Source organism: Hippoglossus hippoglossus, chromosome 14, assembly GCF_009819705.1.
Source record: "Hippoglossus hippoglossus isolate fHipHip1 chromosome 14, fHipHip1.pri, whole genome shotgun sequence".
Lineage (NCBI taxonomy): Eukaryota > Metazoa > Chordata > Actinopteri > Pleuronectiformes > Pleuronectidae > Hippoglossus > Hippoglossus hippoglossus.
Window position 1 is genome coordinate 17,219,036 of NC_047164.1, and position 21,947 is coordinate 17,240,982.

The following is a 21,947-nucleotide window of genomic DNA, read 5'->3' on the forward strand; positions in this document are numbered from 1 at the left end:
CAAGTGCTCAAAAAGAAACGCCACACAGGGGCCTTGTTTAATAATGCAGGTGATGACCTCATGAAGAGCCATGTGCCGCTAGATTTACGGAGACAGGGAGAAGGATAGAGTCCCATAACACTGTGAAGCCACTTTATGACAGCATGGACACAATCTGTGTTTTATATTAATGATAATACCCCAAATATTTACATGCTGATAAATACAGGCTCTATGAGAAGGACGATGGAGTTCTCCTCTCCTCTTCTTTTTGTCATTCACTGATATTTCTGTACTCTGAGTAACTACAATGAGCAAAATTCATTTTCTTGGTGAGCAGAGACTTGTTACAGTATAATGAACACAACCACCACTCAGCCATGCACATGAGGTCATATCCTAATAGATGTTTGCAGACTATTGATTTGCTTAATTTATTAATGAAAATCTATGTTTACAGATGGAATATCCAAACTGCAGCCAAAATCCTCACTCCTGCTAATGTTATGTGTTCTTATGCATTTGATAAACTCAAACCATCACTTTATTTTTAACCACACTTATTAAGAAAGCTGCACGCATACTCTCACAGCAGGTTTGCATCTGTTTCACTGCCTTTCTCTTATTTGTGCCAGGGTGTCAAATTTCAAACTGTGTGGTAAATCCTCCCATATTATTATGTCTCTATTTAGCACATCCACAGCATAACACCTCATTAATAGAGCAGAAACGGAGACGATATGTCTTGGTGCATGTGGTAAGACAAAAAGGAGAATAACAACAGCAGTCAATCATGTAAAGTCATCTCAATTTGCTTTTGGCTCTTCGTACCACATGGTGCACAACATCTGCAATGTTTTGCAGGGGGTTTTTTTTGTTTCAATAATTAGTTGCACTCAGACGATGTTACACGACAGGCATTTTACCATTTGAGCGGAATGCACAACATCCTTCCCGACTAAAACCGCTTAAGTGTTAAAAGCTGAAGAATATAGGCTAACCTACTGTAATCCCACGGTTTTAAAGCTGGAAAGTAGTTAAAGACAAAGGGATTGATATTCTACTTTTGCCCTTGAGTGAAAGAGATAGTGTGTGTGTATGTGTATGTGTGTGTGTGTGTGTGTGCAAGTGCGAGTGACAGGGAGATAATCTCTTTTGTATTTTTGATCCCTAAATGTGGTGGTTGTGTCCCCTTATCCCAGCTACTCAGTTCCTGCAGTGCGTAAGTGATGCCATGCACTTAGGCTGTGAAAAGCAGGTCAATATGACCAGCGAGAGAAAACCACATGTGCATCACATGGATAGCCCTGGGATTATTCCTCACAAAATGTCTTAATTCCTCTGTTCACTAATGATCCAGGGAGAATGCCCTCTAATCTCCATTCCATTAATTAAAAAGAGCATGAGCCCATGGAAAACCTCACCATCTGCTGCAGTTTTCCTTCCTGCAGACAGATTGTGTTTTCCGTTTACAACCGTGGAACTGGGTTTGTCAGAGCAAGTGGGTTCAGGGTGCATTGAGGTGCACGGTAAATAAATACAACTGCTCGGTCTGAGTAGTAAAACACTGAAATATGTTGAATAGGCTGTTTTAAACAGGAGCAGCACCTCGGGAAGGTGCTAATGTCTGTGAATAGTGGCTTCAGGACAATTTTACAACTTGCAGACTTAGTGTCATAAGACTTCATTGTCATTTTATAGTGAGTAATCGCTTTCGATATAAGAAGATAAGATAATCCTTTATTAGTCCCAAAATGTGAAAAATGTGCTGTGGTGCAGCAGAAAAGAGGACAGACATCAATTTAAGTAATAAATAAGTACACATGCAATAATAATGCAAGGAAATATACTAATATAAATAGAATATAAATAATGTAAATAGTGTAAACAGAATATATACAATCTGAGCAGAATACATATATACAGGATTACACATTAGCCATTGAATTGCGGACAGAGATGAATATTGCAGAGTTAAATGAGTTAAACCTGAGAGAGTTACTATAGCTGTATTGTAAATACATGGACTTTTATTTCCTTAATTGAGAATGCTCTGATGCAGACTTTGTGTAATTCTAAAGGACTGTTGTGATTATTATTTCATTATTTCTATTTAGTTGGTGATAAGGCTTCCTCACATCCCTTTCTCTGATTCAGTAGACTCATTAGAAATATCCTATTTAGTGACATAAGATAAATTAATGTAATTATATAACCTATCGCTTCCTTTGCAAAATGCAGCTCGTGATGACAGTATTTTTAATGACATTTTTTGTAATAGCATCTTTTCATTCAAATTTTATCAAAGCTTTTTCAATAAAACGAACTTAATTAAGAAATAAAACCGTATCTTAGAGGTGACTGACTGAATATGGAGCAGATACGTTTATTTATATGGGATCATACTGGAGTATATTATTTCAAAGTGATGAAACTCTCCTCTGAAAAAACTGAATGTGGGATGTTTGACCTGCGGTGAGAGCCTGGAGGCTGTGACATGAATTTGATCGGTGCTATAGGCAGGAAAGATTATCCGAGCAGATGTCGTTTCCCCTCTATTGAAGTAGTAGGGCCAATAATAAACACACGCACACACACACACACACACACACGGACTAATCTGAGATGGGCTGGTAGCCCTTGCGCGTCCCTTTCTCTCCCCTCTCTTTTCCTCTCGGGCAGACAGTCGCTGTTCCAGTCACACCAAAGTCAAGTTTTTTTTTTCTCTCTCTTCCACTCTGCATTTTGCGCAGTTCTGCTTTGATCGTTTCATGTGACTACACACTTTAGACCCAGTCCACGGTGCGAGATGCGGCTCAGCTTCAGCCTCCAGATGGACACTCAAGGAGCGAAGGGGAGACAGCATGGGGAATGGCATGCAGTGTTCCGTGTTGCGCTGTTCACTTGCTTCTTGGACGCGGTTCTGGGACAGATTCGTTACTCCATCCCAGAGGAGCTGGAGCATGGCGCGTTTGTTGGCAACATCGCAGAGGACTTGGGTTTGGATTTGGACAAGCTGTCCGCTCGCAGATTCCGAATAGTGTCCGGTGCCAAGAAGCAATACGTGGAGGTGAATTTGGAAAATGGAATTTTATTCGTCAACGAAAGAATCGACCGAGAAGAACTATGTGAGCAGAGTTTGTCCTGTTCCTTCCACTTGCAAGTGGTGATAGAAAACCCTCTGGAGCTTTACAGGGTGGAGATGGAGATCCTGGACGTTAATGACAACTCCCCCAGTTTCCCGTGGACCGAGTTTAACCTGGACATCTCGGAGTCTGCTGCGCCCGGATCCCGCTTCCCACTCGAGAGCGCACAGGACTTGGACATCGGGACCAACTCGCTCCGCACCTATTTGCTGAGCGTGAATGAGCATTTCCTATTGGACATACAGACGCGCAGTGATGGCAGTAAATTTGCTGAGCTAGTCCTGCAAAGCCCACTGGACAGGGAGCAGCAAAGCGCGCATCAAATGGTCCTCACAGCGGTGGACGGAGGCGCGCCGGAGAGATCCGGCACTGCGCAAATTGATATCACCGTCCTGGACGCGAATGATAACGCGCCTGTGTTTGACCAGTCCTTCTACAGGGTGCGCCTGGCCGAAAACGCGCCCAAAGGCACAGTTGTCATAAAGCTCAACGCGTCCGACTTGGACGAGGGTCCCAATGCTGACATCACCTACTCGTTCAGTGGCCACGCTCCCATCAAAGTGCGCCAGCTTTTCAGCGTGGACTCTCGCACGGGAGAAATAAAAGTCAAAGGGGTGATAGATTATGAAAAGGCCAGGATGCATGAGATTTACGTCCAGGCTAAAGACAAAGGGCCCTCCGCGGTGGCGGTCCACTGCAAAGTGCTGGTGAACGTTCTGGATAAGAACGACAACCTCCCAGAGGTGATCCTGACATCTGTCTCCACACCTGTGCAGGAGGACGCGCCCCCGGGGACGGTGATCGCCGTCATCAGCGTGATGGACAAAGACTCGGGTGAAAATGGGAATGTGGACTGTGAGATTCCCAATCAGGTCCCATTTCAGCTCCACTCCTCCTTCAAGAACTACTACACACTAGTGACAAGTGATTTTCTGGACAGAGAGTCGGTGGCAGAGTATAACATCACCCTCACCGCCCGGGACATGGGCTCTCCACCTCTGTTCACTCGGAAAACTATCCTGGTCCACGTGTCTGATGTGAATGATAACACACCTCATTTCAAGCAGCCTTCGTATACTGTGTACCTGACTGAGAATAACGCGCCGGGCGCATCCATCTGCTCTGTGGGCGCACATGATCCAGATTCTGGTCAAAATGCGTATCTCTCTTACTCTATTCTGGAAGGTGACATTCAGGGGATGCCGGTGACCACGTATGTGTCCGTGAACTCAGACAACGGGAACATTTACGCGCTGCGATCCTTTGACCACGAGCAACTTAAAAACTTTCAGATCACAGTTCAAGCGCAGGACGCAGGGTTCCCACCTCTGAGCAGCAACGTCTCAGTGAACATCTTTATCCTGGATCAAAACGACAATCCGCCTGTGATTGTGGCCCCGGTTGGGCAAAATGGCACAGCATCCGAAGAAGCGGTGCCCAGATCAGTTGACCCGGGTTACCTCGTCACCAAGATCAGAGCGGCGGACGCAGACGCGGGCCAGAACGCGCGTCTTTTCTACCAGATGCTCCAGGCGACAGATCCGAGCTTGTTCAGCGTTGCTCTGTACACAGGCGAGATCAGGACGATACGGCCGCTGATGGAGAAAGACCCCACCAGGCACAGACTGGTCATTCTGGTGAAGGACAATGGTCAGCCGGCCCTCTCGGCCACAGTTTCCATCATCCTGTCAGTAGTTGACAGGCTGCCAGATTCGCGACCCGATTTGGATGACCTGTCACTAATCCCCCATCACAGCTCCCACTTCTCCCTGTACTTAATCGTGTCTCTGGGCGCAATCTCCTTCACATTTCTAGTGGCTATTATTGTCCTGGTTGCAGTGCGCAGGCTGAAGGGCAGGCCCTCCGACAGAGAGTCCAACTTCCCCTCCATCCCCGACTGCTGCTGCGGCTGCTGCTCTCGCTCGGAGACATCCACCACCACGGAAGTGTTCAAAAAGACCAACTTGAACGTCCGCATGTCCGCCGGCGCGTCCGGCTGCGCAGAGGCAAACAGCAACGGCGCGCTGCCGCAGGTCTACTGCTACAAAATGTGTCTCACGCCGGAGTCGTCCAAAAGCGACTTTATGTTCCTCAAGCCATGCAGTCCGGTGATGTCAGTGCAACAGAACAACGCCAAGAGCACGGACTATCTGACCTCTGGCTGGAGCGCACTGGACCGTAATGAGCTGACCAACAACAGAGCAGCAACCCCGAACGAGGTAATACACAGGAGTAGAAGGCAAACAGAAGCACGCCATACAAGCAAAGTTTCTTTTCCTCTTATCATCGACTTTAATAATTATACACAACCTAAAATTAAATCACCAACTCATGTCTATAGTAGTCCTGCTCTCACTTGAGGTAGAAATGAAATGTTCACTATAGGGGCAAATGGCACAATGCACACATTTAATTCAATTTGATTTACATATAGTACCAAATCACAATACACATTATATAAATGCAGAAACTGAACAGTTCCCAAACCACTGTGGAGAGAGAAAACTCCATATAAGAAGAAACCTCTAGCAGAACCAGACTCAATGTGTGCGGCCCTCTTCCTCGACCAGTTAGGGTGAGATTAGAAAAATGGGGGAGAGAGGTGGGTGGAAAAGTGGGTGTGAGAGACCAGGAACAGTTAAGCGTCCTATTTAACTTCTGTCAGACTGGTTGTTTTTAATGAAAACAATAAGAATGGTATTTGTAAAGGCCACTCTTCCACTTTTTATTTTGGCCAATTCTGCAATCATTTGTTTTTCATTTGATTTGTATGAAGGGACAGACTGTCAAATGTGTGCGAAGAATAATCAGATGACTATCACAGACAGGATATTACAACACTGGTTTGTAGGCTTTTTCCCCGTTTCCACAATCAACCTCAGTCCCCATCTTGTAGCATCAGACCCTGCAGGCTGGGCAGATTATCACAGTGTGTCAGGTTGTGTGACATTGACATAGCAGGTGCTTCTGGGATAAAAAAAAAAAGAGATAAAGATTTGTATCACAGGCCTGAAGCAGTTTCTTGATCTTTAACTCTACCATTGTATTTGTGCTGTAGTCAACGGCATCAGTATCCATCCATTTCAAAATTCACATTTGTCATATTAACGAAACTCGTTTTGTATGTTTGACTTAATCTTCTCAGCCATTGCAACCTAACATTAGACAGCCTATACATTGTTTAATTTGTCAATGTAATACAGAAAATTACAGAACTCATGCTTCCCCTCCTCATGTTTTTCCAGCTGCTTCACAAAAAAGTGTCTTTCTATAATTTCTTTCTGTGGAACTTATTCACTCAATAACTTGCAATTAATTTTGTTTTCTTCTTTCATTTGCAGCTGAAGTATTCGAACAAGGACTGGACATGGACCAAGAACCAACGCAACTCAGCGTACAAGAGGTGAGCACCTACAGTTCAGCCAGTCACCAAACTCAGATGCACACACATTACAGACTACTCATTTCCCCTCGTTATCTTTCCAGGTATAGTTCAGCAAATATGGAGGGTACTCTTTCACGCCAGCAAAAATACGATGCTGACGGGTTCTCCTGCTCCGTGGCGCCGCAGTACTGGACCTGGGGAAACCATATGAAAGGTAGGTGGTGGCAAGCGCGCAATCAGGGCCCATTATTGTTCACATGAAAGAGGAGATGAAAGTCGTCTGTGTGCCTGTGCTTAAGGATTTAGTCTGAAATATAAAACGGTAAACCGAAAAGCAGATAAAACCATGCCCCGAAATTGGGGGGATTTTAATGCATCAACATGAGGATTAGTTAAGCCCCTGCAAGAGGTTTTTTTATTTAGCTTTTTTTTTTTGTGAAAAGGCTGAAATGAAGACGATGCCTTTAAAACCACCTTATTCAGATCAAGTATACTGTATGCAAATATGAGCGCTTTGCAGAAATAATCCCTCTGATAAAAAAATAAAAAACACTGTAATTTATGTGCATTTTACAGACTGCAAGATTTCACTCCAGGAGGAGGCAGTGCCAAACTACTCATGGACTCCCAAGTACACCCAGCCTCACTCGGACCCACCCGACTACCAGCACAACGTGTACATCCCCGGCACCACGTCCGGCTACAGCACCCTTAAGCTGCCACCCAGAGGCGACCTGGACATGTACAACACCTTCTCCACGTTTGGGAAGAAAAAGAGATTCATCTCAAACTATGAACAATCTTTCGACCAGGATGATGGTCTCATAAGCAATGCCATCTTTAAATGACGCACTAACTCTGCTGTATGTTCCGCTTGCGACACATATCCACATAAAACAAGTTCGAATACCAAGTACAAATGTGGAGGCGGGCAGACTTTACTTCTCCTTTCCCCCCATGTTGAATTTAATACCGCTCCTAGCAACAAGTATGATACTTAAATAAAATAGGTCTATTCCGCGAGCAAAGACGGACTGCAGAGCAATGTGGGCAGTGAAGTGGAACACTCGGAGAAAGTTAATTTTTGTTTCTGCCCCAGCAGCAGCACTGACCTCGGGTAAATGTGACTTGATCCGTTTGGAAGCTGCTGCTTCTCAGTGAGGTGAATGGTGAATGTTTCTCTCAACAAAAAAAAAAGGTTCATAATTTTTAGCCTAAAACACAAAGGTTATGCATTTACCAGTTACTTTTATGTAGACACGCCTTTGTGTTGTGTAGGGACAGCAGTACTGAGTATACGATGCTGTGTGCGTCAGTCGTGAACCAGCTATGCTAGCAATAAAGTTTATATATATTTTTGGCTTCGGAGTAGATGTTTCTATCAAGAAATCTGTATTTAACAAAAGAAAGAAAAAAAAATCACTCACTTAACAAAACAGAATCTTTGTGGCCACTGTTATCCATGAGTAGATCAAGCTGTGCTACAGGTGGAGGTGTCTTATCAGTTCATTTTCAGTCATCATCATGCTTGGCTGCATTCACTGACATTAATAAATGTGAATGCAATCCAGGCAAAATACAGAAATAACTCAAAGGAATTGAAAAGAGAAGAGAAGTAACGGAACATTGTTGTAGTAGAAATTTATAAATTGGAGGAAACATACAACAACAAATGCATTAAAGATATATATTTAACATTTAAATAAGTGGTGTAATGCAACCTGTACATCTTGGTTCCTTTAGGGAATAGTGATTCGGACTGATTTAGTTTGTGCAGTCGCCCATTGAACTGACACATCAGGTTGAATTGTTGATCGATGCTGTGTGTGTGTGTGTGTGTGTGTGAGAGTGTGTGTGTGTGTGTGTGTGTGTTGCTTGTCATGTTCGAAACAACACACCTCTTGGCCCATCAGATTTATTGATCACCATTTCAACTACACATGTCAGATTTGTGTTTACCATCGTGGTGTGATTTGTACATTTACAACATGACCACAAAGGTAATCCAATAATTACTCTGTGTAAATAGTTCAAATATTAATAAAATCTATCCTCGAGTCTGTCGATGTAAAGATGTTTTTTGTTTCTTTTCAAACATATTTTTTGACAACGCAGCCACACTTTTACTCTTGTTGCTCCGAAACAACTGCTGAAGGGTCAGAGTCATCAAGGTCACATGAACTAGAACCTTCACCAACAGTCCCTTTATGAAATCACATTTAAATTCACTAGATCGACAAATTACATTTGATCTGCACCAAATTGCACAGACTGATAAATATCAGTTCCCTAAACATGCCAGATTATTACATCAAGATCCATGAATTATTCTCTGAGAAATCAATGAAAATGTAGAAAACTGTCCAATTTTGTAATGTTAAAGAAAGTGAAAAAAAATTATTCTTGATCTGCCCCTTATCTGGAGCAACAGCAAAATATAATAGCTTCTTCCCTGAAACGTATATACCATCCAAGTTTTGTGGTAATCTGTCCAGGAGTTTTTGCGTAATCCTGCAAAAACTCCTGCAAAAAATATAGCCTCCTTGGTTTTTCCAACTTTTCCAGCTAGTGTTCCATAGATTTTCAAGATCAAACATATGCTCCAGACATCCAGAATAATGAGGAAAGTGTGGCAGGAGCACAAATATCTTTCTGGCTTTCAGAAAACACGCGTATATAAAAGAGCTCTTTGCAAATTCAGTTTGTGCACCGATGCTGACATTGAGATCTGACTCCGCAGGGGTCAGAGGCGTTAGGCCCCATCACCCTGGCACGATAGAATCAGGCAGAGTAATAGATCAATAATCCCTCTTTCTTGGTCTAGAAATTGAAAGCAAGAGACCATGCATACCCTCACTACATCACATGGACACCAGTGTTTATGCGGCTTGTGGTGGAGAAGAGGTTTGTTATAACCACTGGGTTATGACATAAGGCTCAGCTCGTAATTTAACCTCTATTCGTTAAATTCTGCTCAGTAAACTCAGGGTTTTAAACTACTGCTGAGGAGATTATCCCCAAGATCCGTCACCTCTAACTGATTAATTGCAGACCACTGGGTTAATCTTGGGCTTGGGCCCGGCTGCTCCAGTGAACTACTTCATGCTGAAAGAACTGAGCGCCAGCAGCCAGTTTAAGATTTATTTCGACCTCTCTGACGAGCGGGTTGGATGGATACAGTTAAAGTCATTTCCCTGTCATTTTTTAGAGACAACCAGGAATTAATAAACAAATCCAGATATACCCACGACCATATCCTGCCAATAATTACAGATAATCATGCCAAGACTTATCTTTGACTGTATCACAAGCGGTACCAGAAATAGCCAGGCTTAGCGGCCATAGTGTGTCCCTTGTGCTGTGGGTGCAGAGGCACAGCATATGTCCTGAGTCTGTGCCATGGGAAAATCTATTCAGAGCCCCGTCTGTGTTGATTTATTTCTCTATATCTCACTCTTTTTTTCACTCAGCAACCCACAGCCTCCGGAGCTCTGAGCAGAAGAATTTCCACTAGAGGCCGCCTTTACCTCACAGATAGAACGTCCTCTGCAGAAACTGTCCACCAGTGTGTTTGTGGGTGTGAATGGTATCAATTTTGGAAATCCCGATTGTATTTCTATGGCAGCCCTACCTTATAGTTTCCTATTTTATTACTTTTCATCTGATACTTCAGCTGCATGCATATATATGTTTGTTCATATATGTTTTGTATTTACATTTTAATTAAGCTTCAATGTATTTTAATGTTAAAAAAATACTTTATGAAAAAAATAAATTCTTTAACTGGTCTGGAATTTGTTTTTGTATATTCAGTAAAACCCCATCCACATTCAATTTCAATTATTATATAGGCTACTGTTTGTTAGTCCTGATCAGACCTCTCTACAGACTGTGATGGGCAGTTAATATTGTTGTTTTTTTCATAAAAACTCAATATAAGCCTTTATATGCCCTTTGTCTTTTTCCTTGTTTCATTAAGAAATAAATGAAATTGACCCTTGAAAATCACACTTTGATGTAAACACAAACCTCATCAGCAAGCTTGAGACGCAGGGAAATATTGTTGTTAACAGAAAATATAAAAAAACCTATTTGAAAATGACATTACATATAGAACATTATAATAAATAATTAAATTAAATATCAACTAAACAATCTACATATGAAAACATAACCAACAGAAGCAACACTGAATGGAGAAAACTGAAAACTATATATATATATATATATATATAGTTTTCAGTTTTCTCCAAATATATATATTTATGTCCATTGCTGATTCCTCATGTTATTTATTTTACATGTTGTCATTAAGCTGCTAATTGGTGTGAGGTGTTATTGCCTTGTCTCTTATCATGTCAGTCTACTATCAGTCCATTATGACTGTATTTTTCCTCCTTCATTTAATTAAAAGAAGCAAACATGAAGTGTATAACCATCTCTGTGTGTGGCAGAGAAAGTATGGAGCTTCCTGTAAGTCTCTGAACAGTCACTAGGTGGAGCTAAAGGACAGGGCTGCTGAGCATTGTTCTCAGCTCACTTCACAGTTTAGTTTGGGAAACTAAAAAGCTTCAAATATAAAGTAGGTAATCAACAACAGTGAATGACAGAGAGTACATATTCTAAGAGCCTCTTATGATAGTATTGCATCACATTGGCAGTAACCACAAAAGAGAAAACCAAAGATGTATATAAAGAAAATCTCAATATATACCTATTCAGTTCTATTTTAATTGCAACCTTGTAGAAGCTGGAAAAAGCTTGGTAAGGTTTGTTTTTTTACATCATATTTATTCGATATGTGTAATATCATTCAGTTACATACAATCCTAAATCTATTTATTATTTTACTTATACAATGGAAACCGCTTATAGGGATCACGCATATAGTGATCAACAGTCTATATGGATAAAAAAGGTTGGGATACAATTGCTCCTACACAAATGCTGTATAAAGTAATTTGGTTATAGTGATCAAGTAATCCATTTACAGTGATCATTTTGGATCTTTTCATACATGTTTGGACCATAAAGAAGTTTTTACCAGCTCTCTCAGTAATTTACTGCTCCTCTCTGTGTCTCTATCATTCACACAGCTCATTGCCAACCAAATTGAGCCAAACTGAGATCCCTGCCCTCTCCTCCAGCTGCCCATACATTGTCAAAGTTTACAAATTCTGTTGATTTTACCCAGACTAAGTTTACACATGTCTCCAACGACACTGTTTGTGTGTGTGTGTGTGTGTGTGTGTGTGTGTGTGTGTGTGTGTGTGTGTGTGTGTGCGTGAGTATGTGTTTGTGTCATTGTGTGAGAGAGAGAGAGAGAGAGAGAGAGAGAGAGAGAGAGAGAGAGAGAGAGAGAGGAAGAGTGCGAGCGGGACAGGCTGATAAATGCACTTACAGTTATGAAGAGAGATTTTACTCATTGTAGAAAAGTATTGATCATTATGTGGTGATCAGTGTTGATATTGTGGTGTCATTTCAAACAGATCGATGTTTAAACTACAGCGGGTCAGAGACGTCAGCTGAGTCTGTGTGTGTCTGAGAGAGAGAGAGAGAGAGAGAGAGAGAGAGAGAGAGAGAGAGAGAGAGAGAGAGAGAGATCACTGTATTATTCCTTTTATTTTTTTTACTTTAGATATATTTTATACCCACAGCATTGATAATTCCGTCCATGACCTGGTTGCAATGTAATTTCGTTCTACTGTGCACTTGTCTTGTAACTGGTGTGAATGACTTGATTCTTAAAAAACAATAATGATTTGTTGGAATTACATTTAATATAGTGGGAGTCAAGTTGCTGCACAAAATGATGACTCAATAGACCTGTTTTATATTTTAGAAATTTTGGTGCTTGACTTTTGACATGTCCCCCCCCTCCCCCTCATTTCAGTGAGGCCACCTGATCGGGCCACACAGACGCTTCGTACGCCCCTGCAGAGCGCTGCTGCGCTGTACATGGCCTAATGCAGCTGCAGCTACAACTCGTGGATGCGAGCATGACACCGGCTTCCAACTCCATCAAGACAACCTGATCGTGAGGGCGGATCTGATTCATTTCTATCTTCAAAATATATTCTAACGATGGCGCGTATCTTTGCACCTGCACGGACACGCTCGGTCGCGGCTGTTTTCACGTTTATTGCACTGTGGGGATGTGCGCTCTCCATCACCCGCTACTCTATTCCGGAGGAGATGGAAGAGGGCTCCTTTGTTGCCAACCTGGCCACGGATCTGGGTCTGGATGTTCGCAGTCTGGTGCAGCGCAGCGCGAAGCTCGATGTCATCCACAGCAAAAACTACCTCGGCATCAACAAGGAGACGGGGGAGCTGGTCATCCGCGAGCGGATCGACAGGGAGAGCATATGCACGACCAAGACAACCTCGTGCTTTCTGAAAATGGACGTCATCCTCGAGAACCCCATTCGCATTTTCAACATCGAGCTGGAGATCATGGACATTAATGACAACGCGCCCGTGTTTCGCAGGAAGACGATGCCCTTGGACATTTCGGAGGCGACCCCTCCCGGTGAGAGGTTTTCATTGACTAACGCCGTGGATGCGGACGTGGGGGCCAATTCAATCAAGACCTACTATCTCAGCGAGAGCAAATACTTTATCATCGACATACAAACTGGCAGCGATGGCTCCAAATATGTCGATTTGGTCCTCAGTGGTAATTTGGACCGAGAGGAGCATTCAGTTCATAATCTGATTTTAACCGCTGTGGATGGAGGGGTGCCTCCCCGCTCCGGCACAGCCAACATCATCATTAATGTCCTGGACATCAATGACAACGCCCCCCTGTTCAGTCAGCCGGTGTTTGCAGTCAACATGTCAGAGAACACGGCTGCAGGGACGGTGGTCTTGAAGTTAAAAGCATCAGACCTGGACGAAGGCACAAACGCCCAGTTGATCTACTCATACACACTGTACACCTCAGAGAAGACGCAGGAGCTCTTCTCACTCGATCCAAACTCAGGTGAAATCAGGGTTAAGGGGGTGATCGATTATGAAGAGATTCAAAGTTTTGAGATGCACATACAGGCTCAGGACAGAGGGGCCAACCCGCTGTCCGGCCATTGCAAAGTGATGGTGTACATCACGGACGTGAACGACAACTACCCTGAGGTGACCGTCAAGTCTCTGAAAAGTGCACTGACCGAGGATGTCTCTGTCGGGGAGCTGATCGCGGTGGTCACCGTCAGCGACAGGGACTCTGGAGCCAACGGCGAAGTGGAGCTCACCCTGAGTCAACAGAAAACCTTACCCTTCGTTCTCAACAAATCCTCGGAGGGTTACTTTGAGCTGCTGCTTTCAAAGCCTCTGGACAGAGAGGTCATAAGCAAATATGAAATCATACTGAGGGTGACGGACAAAGGCTCGCCGCCCCTGTGTGAAAACGAAACCATCACCTTAGATATTCTTGATGTCAATGACAATGCACCCAAGTTCTCTCAGTCCTTCTACACAATCCATGTGGTGGAGAATAACGTGCCAGGGGCGCTACTGACATCTCTAAGTGCGTTTGACCCAGATCTAAATGAGAACCAGTACTTGGTCTATTTCATAATGGAGAAGGAGATTGTTAACACGTCTATGTCGATGCTGTTCTCCATCAACCCTGAGAACGGGGATCTGTATGCCCTGAAAACCTTTGACTTTGAGAGGGAGAGGGATTTCCTCTTCCACATTGAGGCGAGAGACTCTGGTGTTCCCCCGCTGAGCAGCAACGTGACAGTTCACATCATCATTCTGGACCAAAATGACAACACTCCGCTCATAGTATCACCTTGGCGGGCGCAGGGCTCCTTGATAGAGGAGGTGATACCCAGGTCCACAGACAAGGGCCACTTGGTCGCCAAAGTGATTGCTATTGATGCAGATTCGGAGCAGAACGCGAGGGTCACATACCAGCTCCTGCAGATCAGTGACGCGTCCCTCTTCAGTCTTGATCAGTATAACGGTGAAATCCGGACAGCAAGGATGTTCAGCTACAGAGACCCAAGACAACAGCGGCTGGTCATCGTTGCCAAAGACAATGGTCAACCTGCGCTCTCTGCCACTGTCACCATCAAGATATCCACAGTGGAACACGTCATGTCCTTTTCAGAGACGACAGAGTTGCCACTAGAATATGACGTCTTCACAGACCTAAACTTGTACTTGGTGATCGGTTTAGGAGCTGTGTCATTTCTGCTACTGATAACCATCCTGGTTATTATTGTGCTGAAGTGTCAAAAACCAAAGCCGACGGTGCTGAAGATGCCCCCGGCCAATAGGAACAGCGTGATCAGCAGAAACAGCATGATCAGCCAGAGGAGCTCCACCATCGCAGATTCCACCCTGATCTCCAGCGATGCCTACTGGTACAGTTTGTTCCTCGCAGAGACCAGGAAAGGCAAAGTGGTGATGAGACAGCCCATAATCCCAAAAGGAGCTGGGTACTTTGTGTCCAGTATACCCAGGAGCATAGGACCAAGTGAGACCACAGACTCCAGAGCGTCCACACTGGAGGTATGTATGACATGACATGGCTGCGAGTTAAACTGATACTGATGATTGATAAACAGATGTGAGACAATATTTTAAACAGCAGCTTATGGTGGAGCTGAAAAGGGATTTACTGTGGTTCTAACCCCCCCCCCCCCCCCAACTTGCATTCTGTGGATTCAAGTTGGTAATACAGTACTGTCAATAATTGTTGCAGGTAAAAAGAAAAGCCTGTACTACTAAATATATCCTCATATTAAAGTAATTCAAAGATGTCACATAGGTCTTGCAGTATATCTAACATCAGAAAAGACACTATTTGTCAGTGTCCACTATCTAAATGTTGTGTTTCTGGTTATTTTAGGTTCCACACATTTCATAAATACATTTTATGATATTTCATTTAGGGCGAGAGATCATCTTCAAGGTCTATGCACAGTTTTAACAAGCAGTGGGGGAAAGTAACTAAGTACATTTACTCAAGTACTGTACTTGGTTAAGTACTGCACGTAACCAGGATTACGTTTTGGGGAATTTTTATTGTTGCCAATTTCTACATGTACACCTTCTACATTTAAGAAGTAAATATATATATATATTTACTCCACTACATTTATCTGACAGCTAGTAACTACTAGTTACTCGATTGACATTATATCCAAAAACATGGGCTAAACTACTGAACTGTATAGAGACCTCTCAATATATATTTGTATTTATTAAAATGTGATACAAATGAAAACCGAATCATTGATGTTGATGGTGTAAAATATAGAATTTGATAAAAATATTTTCTTGACAAATTACATCCATTCAACTGAAATATATAATAGATGATAATGCACCTATGAAGAATCAGGGTAATCACTATTAACCAAAATAGGACCACAGTCATGCTGATGTTCGTTATCTGCGTGTTTCCCGAGCAAAGTATCAGCACTTCAATGCATAATCAGGCCAAACAAATACCCCCCCCTCCCACTCCAGCCCAAACTGAAAATGTGCCACTGTTCGATGTCTAATGTAGTATGTAGGTCATTTATTACAGATGCATAACACACAGGCAGAACATAAGCAGTGGCTGAGAGAGAGGGGGGGGGGGGGGGAGTACTTCAAAGAGGCCCAGACATGGAGGGGCCTCTCTCTCTCTCTCTTCAAGGACAGAGACGTGTTGCTGAACGAAATGAGATGCATATGGTGCTGGAGGAGGGGGGTGGGGGGGATGGGGGCTGTCGAGCCTCTGGCAGTGTCTCCCCCCCCCGCACACAGTCGACTGTGAGCGAGTGTGGAAGTGCTGATACTGATCCAGATGTTGTTTGTCTTTGTACAGCTGGACCTGCAGACTAAACTGCAACACGTGACGCTCTGAAAGATTAAACACTATGAATATGCATAAACGCACAGGTGTATCTGGGGAGAGGGCGAGAGAGAGAGCGAGAGTGTGTCTCGTGTGTGTGTTTGTATTGGAAGTGTGAGTCGAAGTTTTACACACGCGCACAACTGAACCTGTCTCTTTTTTCCATTCTTAAGTACTCAAAATGAAAGGAAGTCCATTCTACAACTGGAGGTATGCTGGTTGCTGACTACATTCTGTAGATCCACTATAAGTGTGTAGACGTTTTCTATCCTTTCCTGTTTGGTATACATGTTTGGTTCGGCTCCAAAACTTTGTCACAGTTCCCGAAGGCAAATCTTTGGTGTAATCCCTGAGTCGACACATTTTCCTGATAAAACAGAGCAGAATCAGCTCATTTCCTGTTCGTCCTCGGCCAAGGCCGCTTGTCCCTCGCAAATCCAAAAACTCTGCTCAAACCCAATCCGACGCCATTGTGAGCGCTAAAATTTAAATTGGCCAGTCTCTCGAGTAAGAAAACCTATCAGCTTATACAGAGAGCTGAGATTAGAATAAAAATTGGCTGCTGGTCAGATATGTGGTGTGCACATCTGGCTGGCTTGGCAGAGATTCGGGGCAAAGTGATGGCACAGATAGAGGGGGGAAAAGGGATTAAAGAATGAATTGTCCTGAATAGGTTCTCAGCGTGTAACGTCAGGAGAGCCTCATCCACATCCCTGCACACTATCTCTGCTCGAATTTCAAATCTCAATAAAACATTCTTCCTCCCATCTTTAGCTGTAATATTGGCCCACCAAATACAAAATAGCACGTTGTGATGCCTGCTTGTGCATGCTTTATTTACACCCCCCACCCCCCTGTAGTAGTTAATGGCTTTGTCGTATTTAATTTTAACTCTGAATGTTAGTCTGACTGATTTCTCTGCAGGATTTCGTGAAAAATTAATACTCAAAACCACTGATTTGAAAAAAATGAAAAATATTTACCCAAGTACAGCAAAACCTGAGAGCCAACGACAGGTCAACGATGGTCGCAGTAACCAGTCACAATCCACTGTTGCATGAGTGGGGACTTTCTACAAGTTTATATTGAGGTTGAACTTCTGTCGTTGCTAATTTTTCTTTTTCTTTCTTTTTTTCTTTCTGTCAGCAGGAACCCAGGAGAGAACTGCCATGATATAATCGTCTCTTCGTGGGAAGCTGTGGCTGAAACTCTCCCCCTGTGACTCACAAAAGAAGAGGATGTCCTCCCCCAGTCTCTCTGCTCCAAAGCTCCTTTCTTTCCAGTTCCTCCAAACCCTCCCACCCCCATACGAACATCGACCACCAATCGCCTCAGCTTTCTACCTGTTTTTCTTTCAATTCTAAGCATGAATCTGCATGATTCTACAAAGTATTTCCAAGTATTCGGACAATAGGAATCGTTATCATTCATGGCAGGATATCTGGACGTTACTAGAGTGGCCTCATGTAGTAAATCCCCCTTCTCCTCAACGCTTCGAAGCTCCTCAGTGGACAAACTTGCCTTCTCTCCAGGGTTACATTATGTGCCGTATCGTTCTTAAAACCATCTGTAGGGTCACGATCATGCAACATTTCTTCAGCAAACACGTCTAATTATAAACACACATGAAACAGGGTGAATAAGATTCTTCCATAAACCTGGTAAATACACAACTGTAGCTGGTTTTGTCATTGATTCAGGCTTTGCACTTGGTATTTATCTTTCTTTCCTTTTCTTTTTTTTGATAAAACAACTCTACTGTATTATGAGTCTTGCTGTTTACCAAGGCTCGCTCAACTAATAACTTTACAATGACAATAATCGGTGATAAGGTTTTTTTTTACAATGTTTGTTGTACTAACAGTCATGAATGTGAGAAAATGACAAAAAGAGAATGAAAGAAGACAAAACTGTAAAACAGGGGTAAAAAACAAACAGGAGACACGTAAGGTGTGTCTCAAGTCATGGGCTGCGTCCTTTGGAGGAGGCGATCTACGACTGAGAAGGCCGGACCGAAATGAGACGGTCTGGTCAGGATTTCCGTTATCACCAGCTTGTCCCACCCCCATTGCTGTTGCCTAGCAACAGAGGGGCAGTTGGACGCTCCAAGAAAGTTTGGCTCTCCTTTGGATGTTAGGTTGAGTTGAAGCATTGGCCGTCTTGTCGCTGGCCGGCGCCATTACTTCTTTGAAAAATTGTTCGTCACTGAAGCGCAATGAACCCTGGGAAAGGTTAGGCCAGGAAGGATTCTCCCGTTGGAGCCTTCGTTTCTTGGGGATGGAACGAAAGCATTTGTCGGCTGCAGTTGAAAGAACCTTCAAAATAGGACGGCCTAGTCGTGCAGCTGTGCAGCCTCCGAAGGATGCAGGCCCTGAATTGAGACACAGACTTTTTATTTGATTGTAGATAATGTAGTTCTATAGATTTCTGACACCTGCAGAAGTGCAGTTCATACTTTACAGAGATTTGTGCTGCTGTACAGTATCTGACTGGGCACTCATTAATATGGGTGTATTAGGAAAACACAGGAACACTGGAACATTGATTGTTTTCAAACAGAAGCTTGTTCCGAGCCAGGGTGCATGAGGCAGTTGTATCCTCAGGTGAAACATTAATGCAGTGGGACGCTGACATCACAAAATGGGCCGGTGCTAGAATGGGCCCTAAGGTTCAAACACAATTCAAAATAGCGTCAAAATGAGCTTTTCTTTGTAATAAGATTTTGCTTATCACACATACAGTATAAGCTATTAGATCCTCCGTTTCCCCAGGCTGATGAAACTGCACTACAAATTTTCACTGCATTTATTAATTTGCACATGGTTCAAATTATCAATCATTGGAAATTAAACAGAAAATGTGTTAAATGTTAAGTTAAATGAAAAGAGCAAGATTATTCAAATGTACTTATCTTTGCCATGGTAAAAAGGGAATATAAAGCAAGGTGTCGTTTTATGACTACATGTTTTTATAGATATTTTACGTATTGACTATTAATGCTGCTTTCGTGAGCTTCTTTAAGGGCGTTTTTTGTGTTGCGTTTTTGTAGTTTAGTGCAGACGATGTTGTTTTGATAGTGTACATACTAAAACAGGAGTACTTTTCTTGACCTCAGACGGTAGCGCAGTTGCACTACTGTGAAGCCCAGGACTTTCTCAGAAACCAGGATCTTATTAGGATCCGTCATTAGGGTGCAAAATTATTTACAAATAATTGGTTAAGGCGTAGTGAGATGAAGAACGTTGTGTTATTTATGGGTGCAGTATTCTTGCACTGATCCTGCAAGTAATAATACAAATAATGGTGCTGATCACATATGGGGTGCAGAGAAAAGTGCAGAGCAGATGACGGCACTTTGAAATGTGCGCCCTATTCCTGATGTGAGCGCAGTCTTCAGACGTATCGGGTAACAGTCTGAGTCAGGGAAATCTAACCCCTCTCATTGTTAGACCAGGCTGCTGAGCACATGAACACAAGTATCTGTCTGACTCATGGTGTCATTTAATAAGGCATCTCTCGCTGTGGAGAACATGTCGTACGCGGCGCCAGAACCGATTGATTCCAACAGTTTTTAAAGTATTAATAAATTGCACATATATATATATATATATAGAAATGATGAGCCCCTTGCGTGCCTTCAGCATTGTAAAAGATTCTGTATCTGAGACTGTTGATGAATGAAATAATAGCATTTCGTACAGTGTTTATCCCCACGAGAAAATACCACCTTGAATAGGAGATGTTGGATATAGGGACTCAGCCTTTTTGGTTTAGAACCAGTAGATTACTGTAAAATAAACTGCTTTATACTTTGTGTTTTTTATACAGTAGACTTTTTTGATATCTTCTGTATTCACTGTGATCGGACGGCACAGGGGGGCTTGTGCTCAATATAGTAAAAAAAAAAAAAAAAGTGTTATTTCTCATTTGTGTGTGCAGCTCAGTTTTCTTTCTTTTCCTCTGTTGATTTGCCAGTACAGATTGTACAGTAACGCTTCGAGAGTTGCATCAGACGTAATCCAGCTCCATCCCACTAAGTGGATCAAAGACAATATGGGAGAGAATGGCCTTGCTTTATTTTCAAGTTGAGTTAATTGTCAGATTTTGATGTTGCTTATTTGGCGTAAATATTCTGCCTGATCATGCTAGTTTGAATAAAGCTTTTTAATCCGTCTTTCTGTGGCGCCTGTGATGAAAAATGGAACTGAAGTGACTTCTCCATTGTGACACACACGCATCTCTCTCTTTCACTCTCTCGCTCTGAAATTCCCTCTCTCTCACACACACACACACACACACACACACACACACACACACACACACTCTCACACACACACACACACACACAGACACTCTCTCACACACACACACACACACAGACACATTTTGACCCAGTTTCTCTGTACAACGCTCTGTACTAATTCTTGGAAATTGAAAACTAAATAAAGGCGATATGCCTGCAGTTCAAATTGCAAAAGCAGACAAATAATAGCTTTGTCAGGATTAGTTAAGGCCGAGAGCCAAATTGCAGCTCTTCAGTGTGACCACACAGGCCTGTCAGTCCGTGGTCCTACAGCAGACTGATGTGAGAGAGCCCCCCAGAATTTAGATAATCACAACAATTCCCATCATAACCAGAGCCTGCAAGTTTTCTTTTGTGGTCTGCGTTTGAAATGGATTTGCTTATTAATGCTAATTAGAAATGCAAATGCAATTGCTCACATTATATAATCCCAAATCCTAAATCCAACCCAAACTCCTAAACCCTTTTTGGATTCAACACTCATATATATGAGTTTTACACTGAACTGAAATATCCATATAGAATAGCACTATAAAGTGTATGCCTCCGCCAGGGCCCAACAGATCTAGCTGCAACAAATTGCAAACCCTCATAAATATCAGTCCCCTAAACATGCCTGCTTTTTTTCATCAAGAACCATGAATTTATTTTCTGGGAAATCTAGGTTCCACTAAGTTTCCAAGTAATCTGTCCACTAGTTATTGAGTAATCATGCTTAAATACAAATTAACCACCCAACGAGCGACTGGGCAGGGGTGAAAACATAACCTCAGAGGTAATAAAGTGATTTGGAACACGGAATTCAAAAGAGTCATGCTGTTAAACCAATGGTCACCACTCACCTCAGCACCGAAGCACTTTGCAAAACTAGCCGAACTATTGTGGAGGCCTTAAGGTCCTCTGGTTACTTCGCTGCTTTAAAAGAAATCAGAAGTAGGTCGGTGGGAATTAGCGGGGCACCTGTGGCTACACTCTGAATGCCGCTGTAATACGTCCTGTCGTGGAAATCTATCATGAGATTTGAAATAATGAGTTTCTCAGACCGGAGTTGCCTTAGAGTTTTAATTATTAGCTCTGCAGAGGGTTACACAGTCAGTAACATGGCTCAGAGTGCAACAACAAGAAAGTTAAAAAGGAGGGTTTTTATACAATGTGATAAATGGGAAACAGAACAGAAAGCAGACAGGGCCGTCTGCTGTCACTGTTACAGAAAGAGGAATCAAACCCAGCACACAGTTGCACAAATGAAGGTCAACAGGAGCTGGAAGACATTGATGTTGTATC

General features: G+C 42.9%; 2 protein-coding genes across 6 annotated transcripts; both read left to right on the plus strand.

Moving 5' to 3' along the window:
• The first annotated feature begins 2,678 nt into the window (after window positions 1-2,678).
• On the plus strand, window positions 2,679-7,847 carry LOC117774615 (protocadherin beta-15-like). Its single transcript, XM_034607176.1, has 4 exons — window positions 2,679-5,344; window positions 6,467-6,528; window positions 6,612-6,724; window positions 7,087-7,847. Exons 1-4 carry the CDS (start codon window positions 2,789-2,791, stop codon window positions 7,356-7,358), a joined length of 3,003 nt encoding a protein of 1,000 aa, XP_034463067.1. The 5' UTR covers window positions 2,679-2,788; the 3' UTR covers window positions 7,359-7,847.
• A 4,604-nt stretch (window positions 7,848-12,451) lies between these two features.
• Window positions 12,452-21,733, plus strand: LOC117773922 (protocadherin alpha-C2-like). 5 transcript variants are annotated; one of them, XR_004615996.1, is made up of 3 exons: window positions 12,452-15,027; window positions 17,507-17,779; window positions 21,723-21,733. XR_004615996.1 is itself a non-coding variant. In XM_034605777.1 (3 exons), exons 1-2 carry the CDS (start codon window positions 12,595-12,597, stop codon window positions 16,543-16,545), a joined length of 2,445 nt encoding a protein of 814 aa, XP_034461668.1. In that variant the 5' UTR covers window positions 12,452-12,594; the 3' UTR covers window positions 16,546-16,570; window positions 17,507-20,533. The 5 variants fall into 5 exon arrangements, 4 of the variants coding, with proteins under 4 accessions (XP_034461668.1, XP_034461669.1, XP_034461666.1 ...); XM_034605777.1 differs by lacking the exon at window positions 21,723-21,733 and adding an exon at window positions 16,534-16,570 and having other exon boundaries at window positions 17,507-20,533; XM_034605778.1 differs by lacking the exon at window positions 21,723-21,733 and adding an exon at window positions 16,534-16,570 and having other exon boundaries at window positions 17,510-20,533.
• Window positions 21,734-21,947: the final 214 nt, after the last annotated feature.

Excerpts from the sequence above, each read along its gene's own strand:
- LOC117774615 (XM_034607176.1), top strand. The coding sequence starts at position 2,789 with ATGCGGCTCAGCTTCAGCCTCCAGATGGACACTCAAGGAGCGAAGGGG. Across the intron at positions 5,345-6,466 it reads GAGCAGCAACCCCGAACGAG|CTGAAGTATTCGAACAAGGA; the intron begins GTAATACACAGG and ends TTTCATTTGCAG. Across the intron at positions 6,529-6,611 it reads CGCAACTCAGCGTACAAGAG|GTATAGTTCAGCAAATATGG; the intron begins GTGAGCACCTAC and ends TTATCTTTCCAG.
- LOC117773922 (XM_034605775.1), top strand. The coding sequence starts at position 12,595 with ATGGCGCGTATCTTTGCACCTGCACGGACACGCTCGGTCGCGGCTGTT. Across the intron at positions 15,028-17,506 it reads CCAGAGCGTCCACACTGGAG|CAGGAACCCAGGAGAGAACT; the intron begins GTATGTATGACA and ends TCTTTCTGTCAG.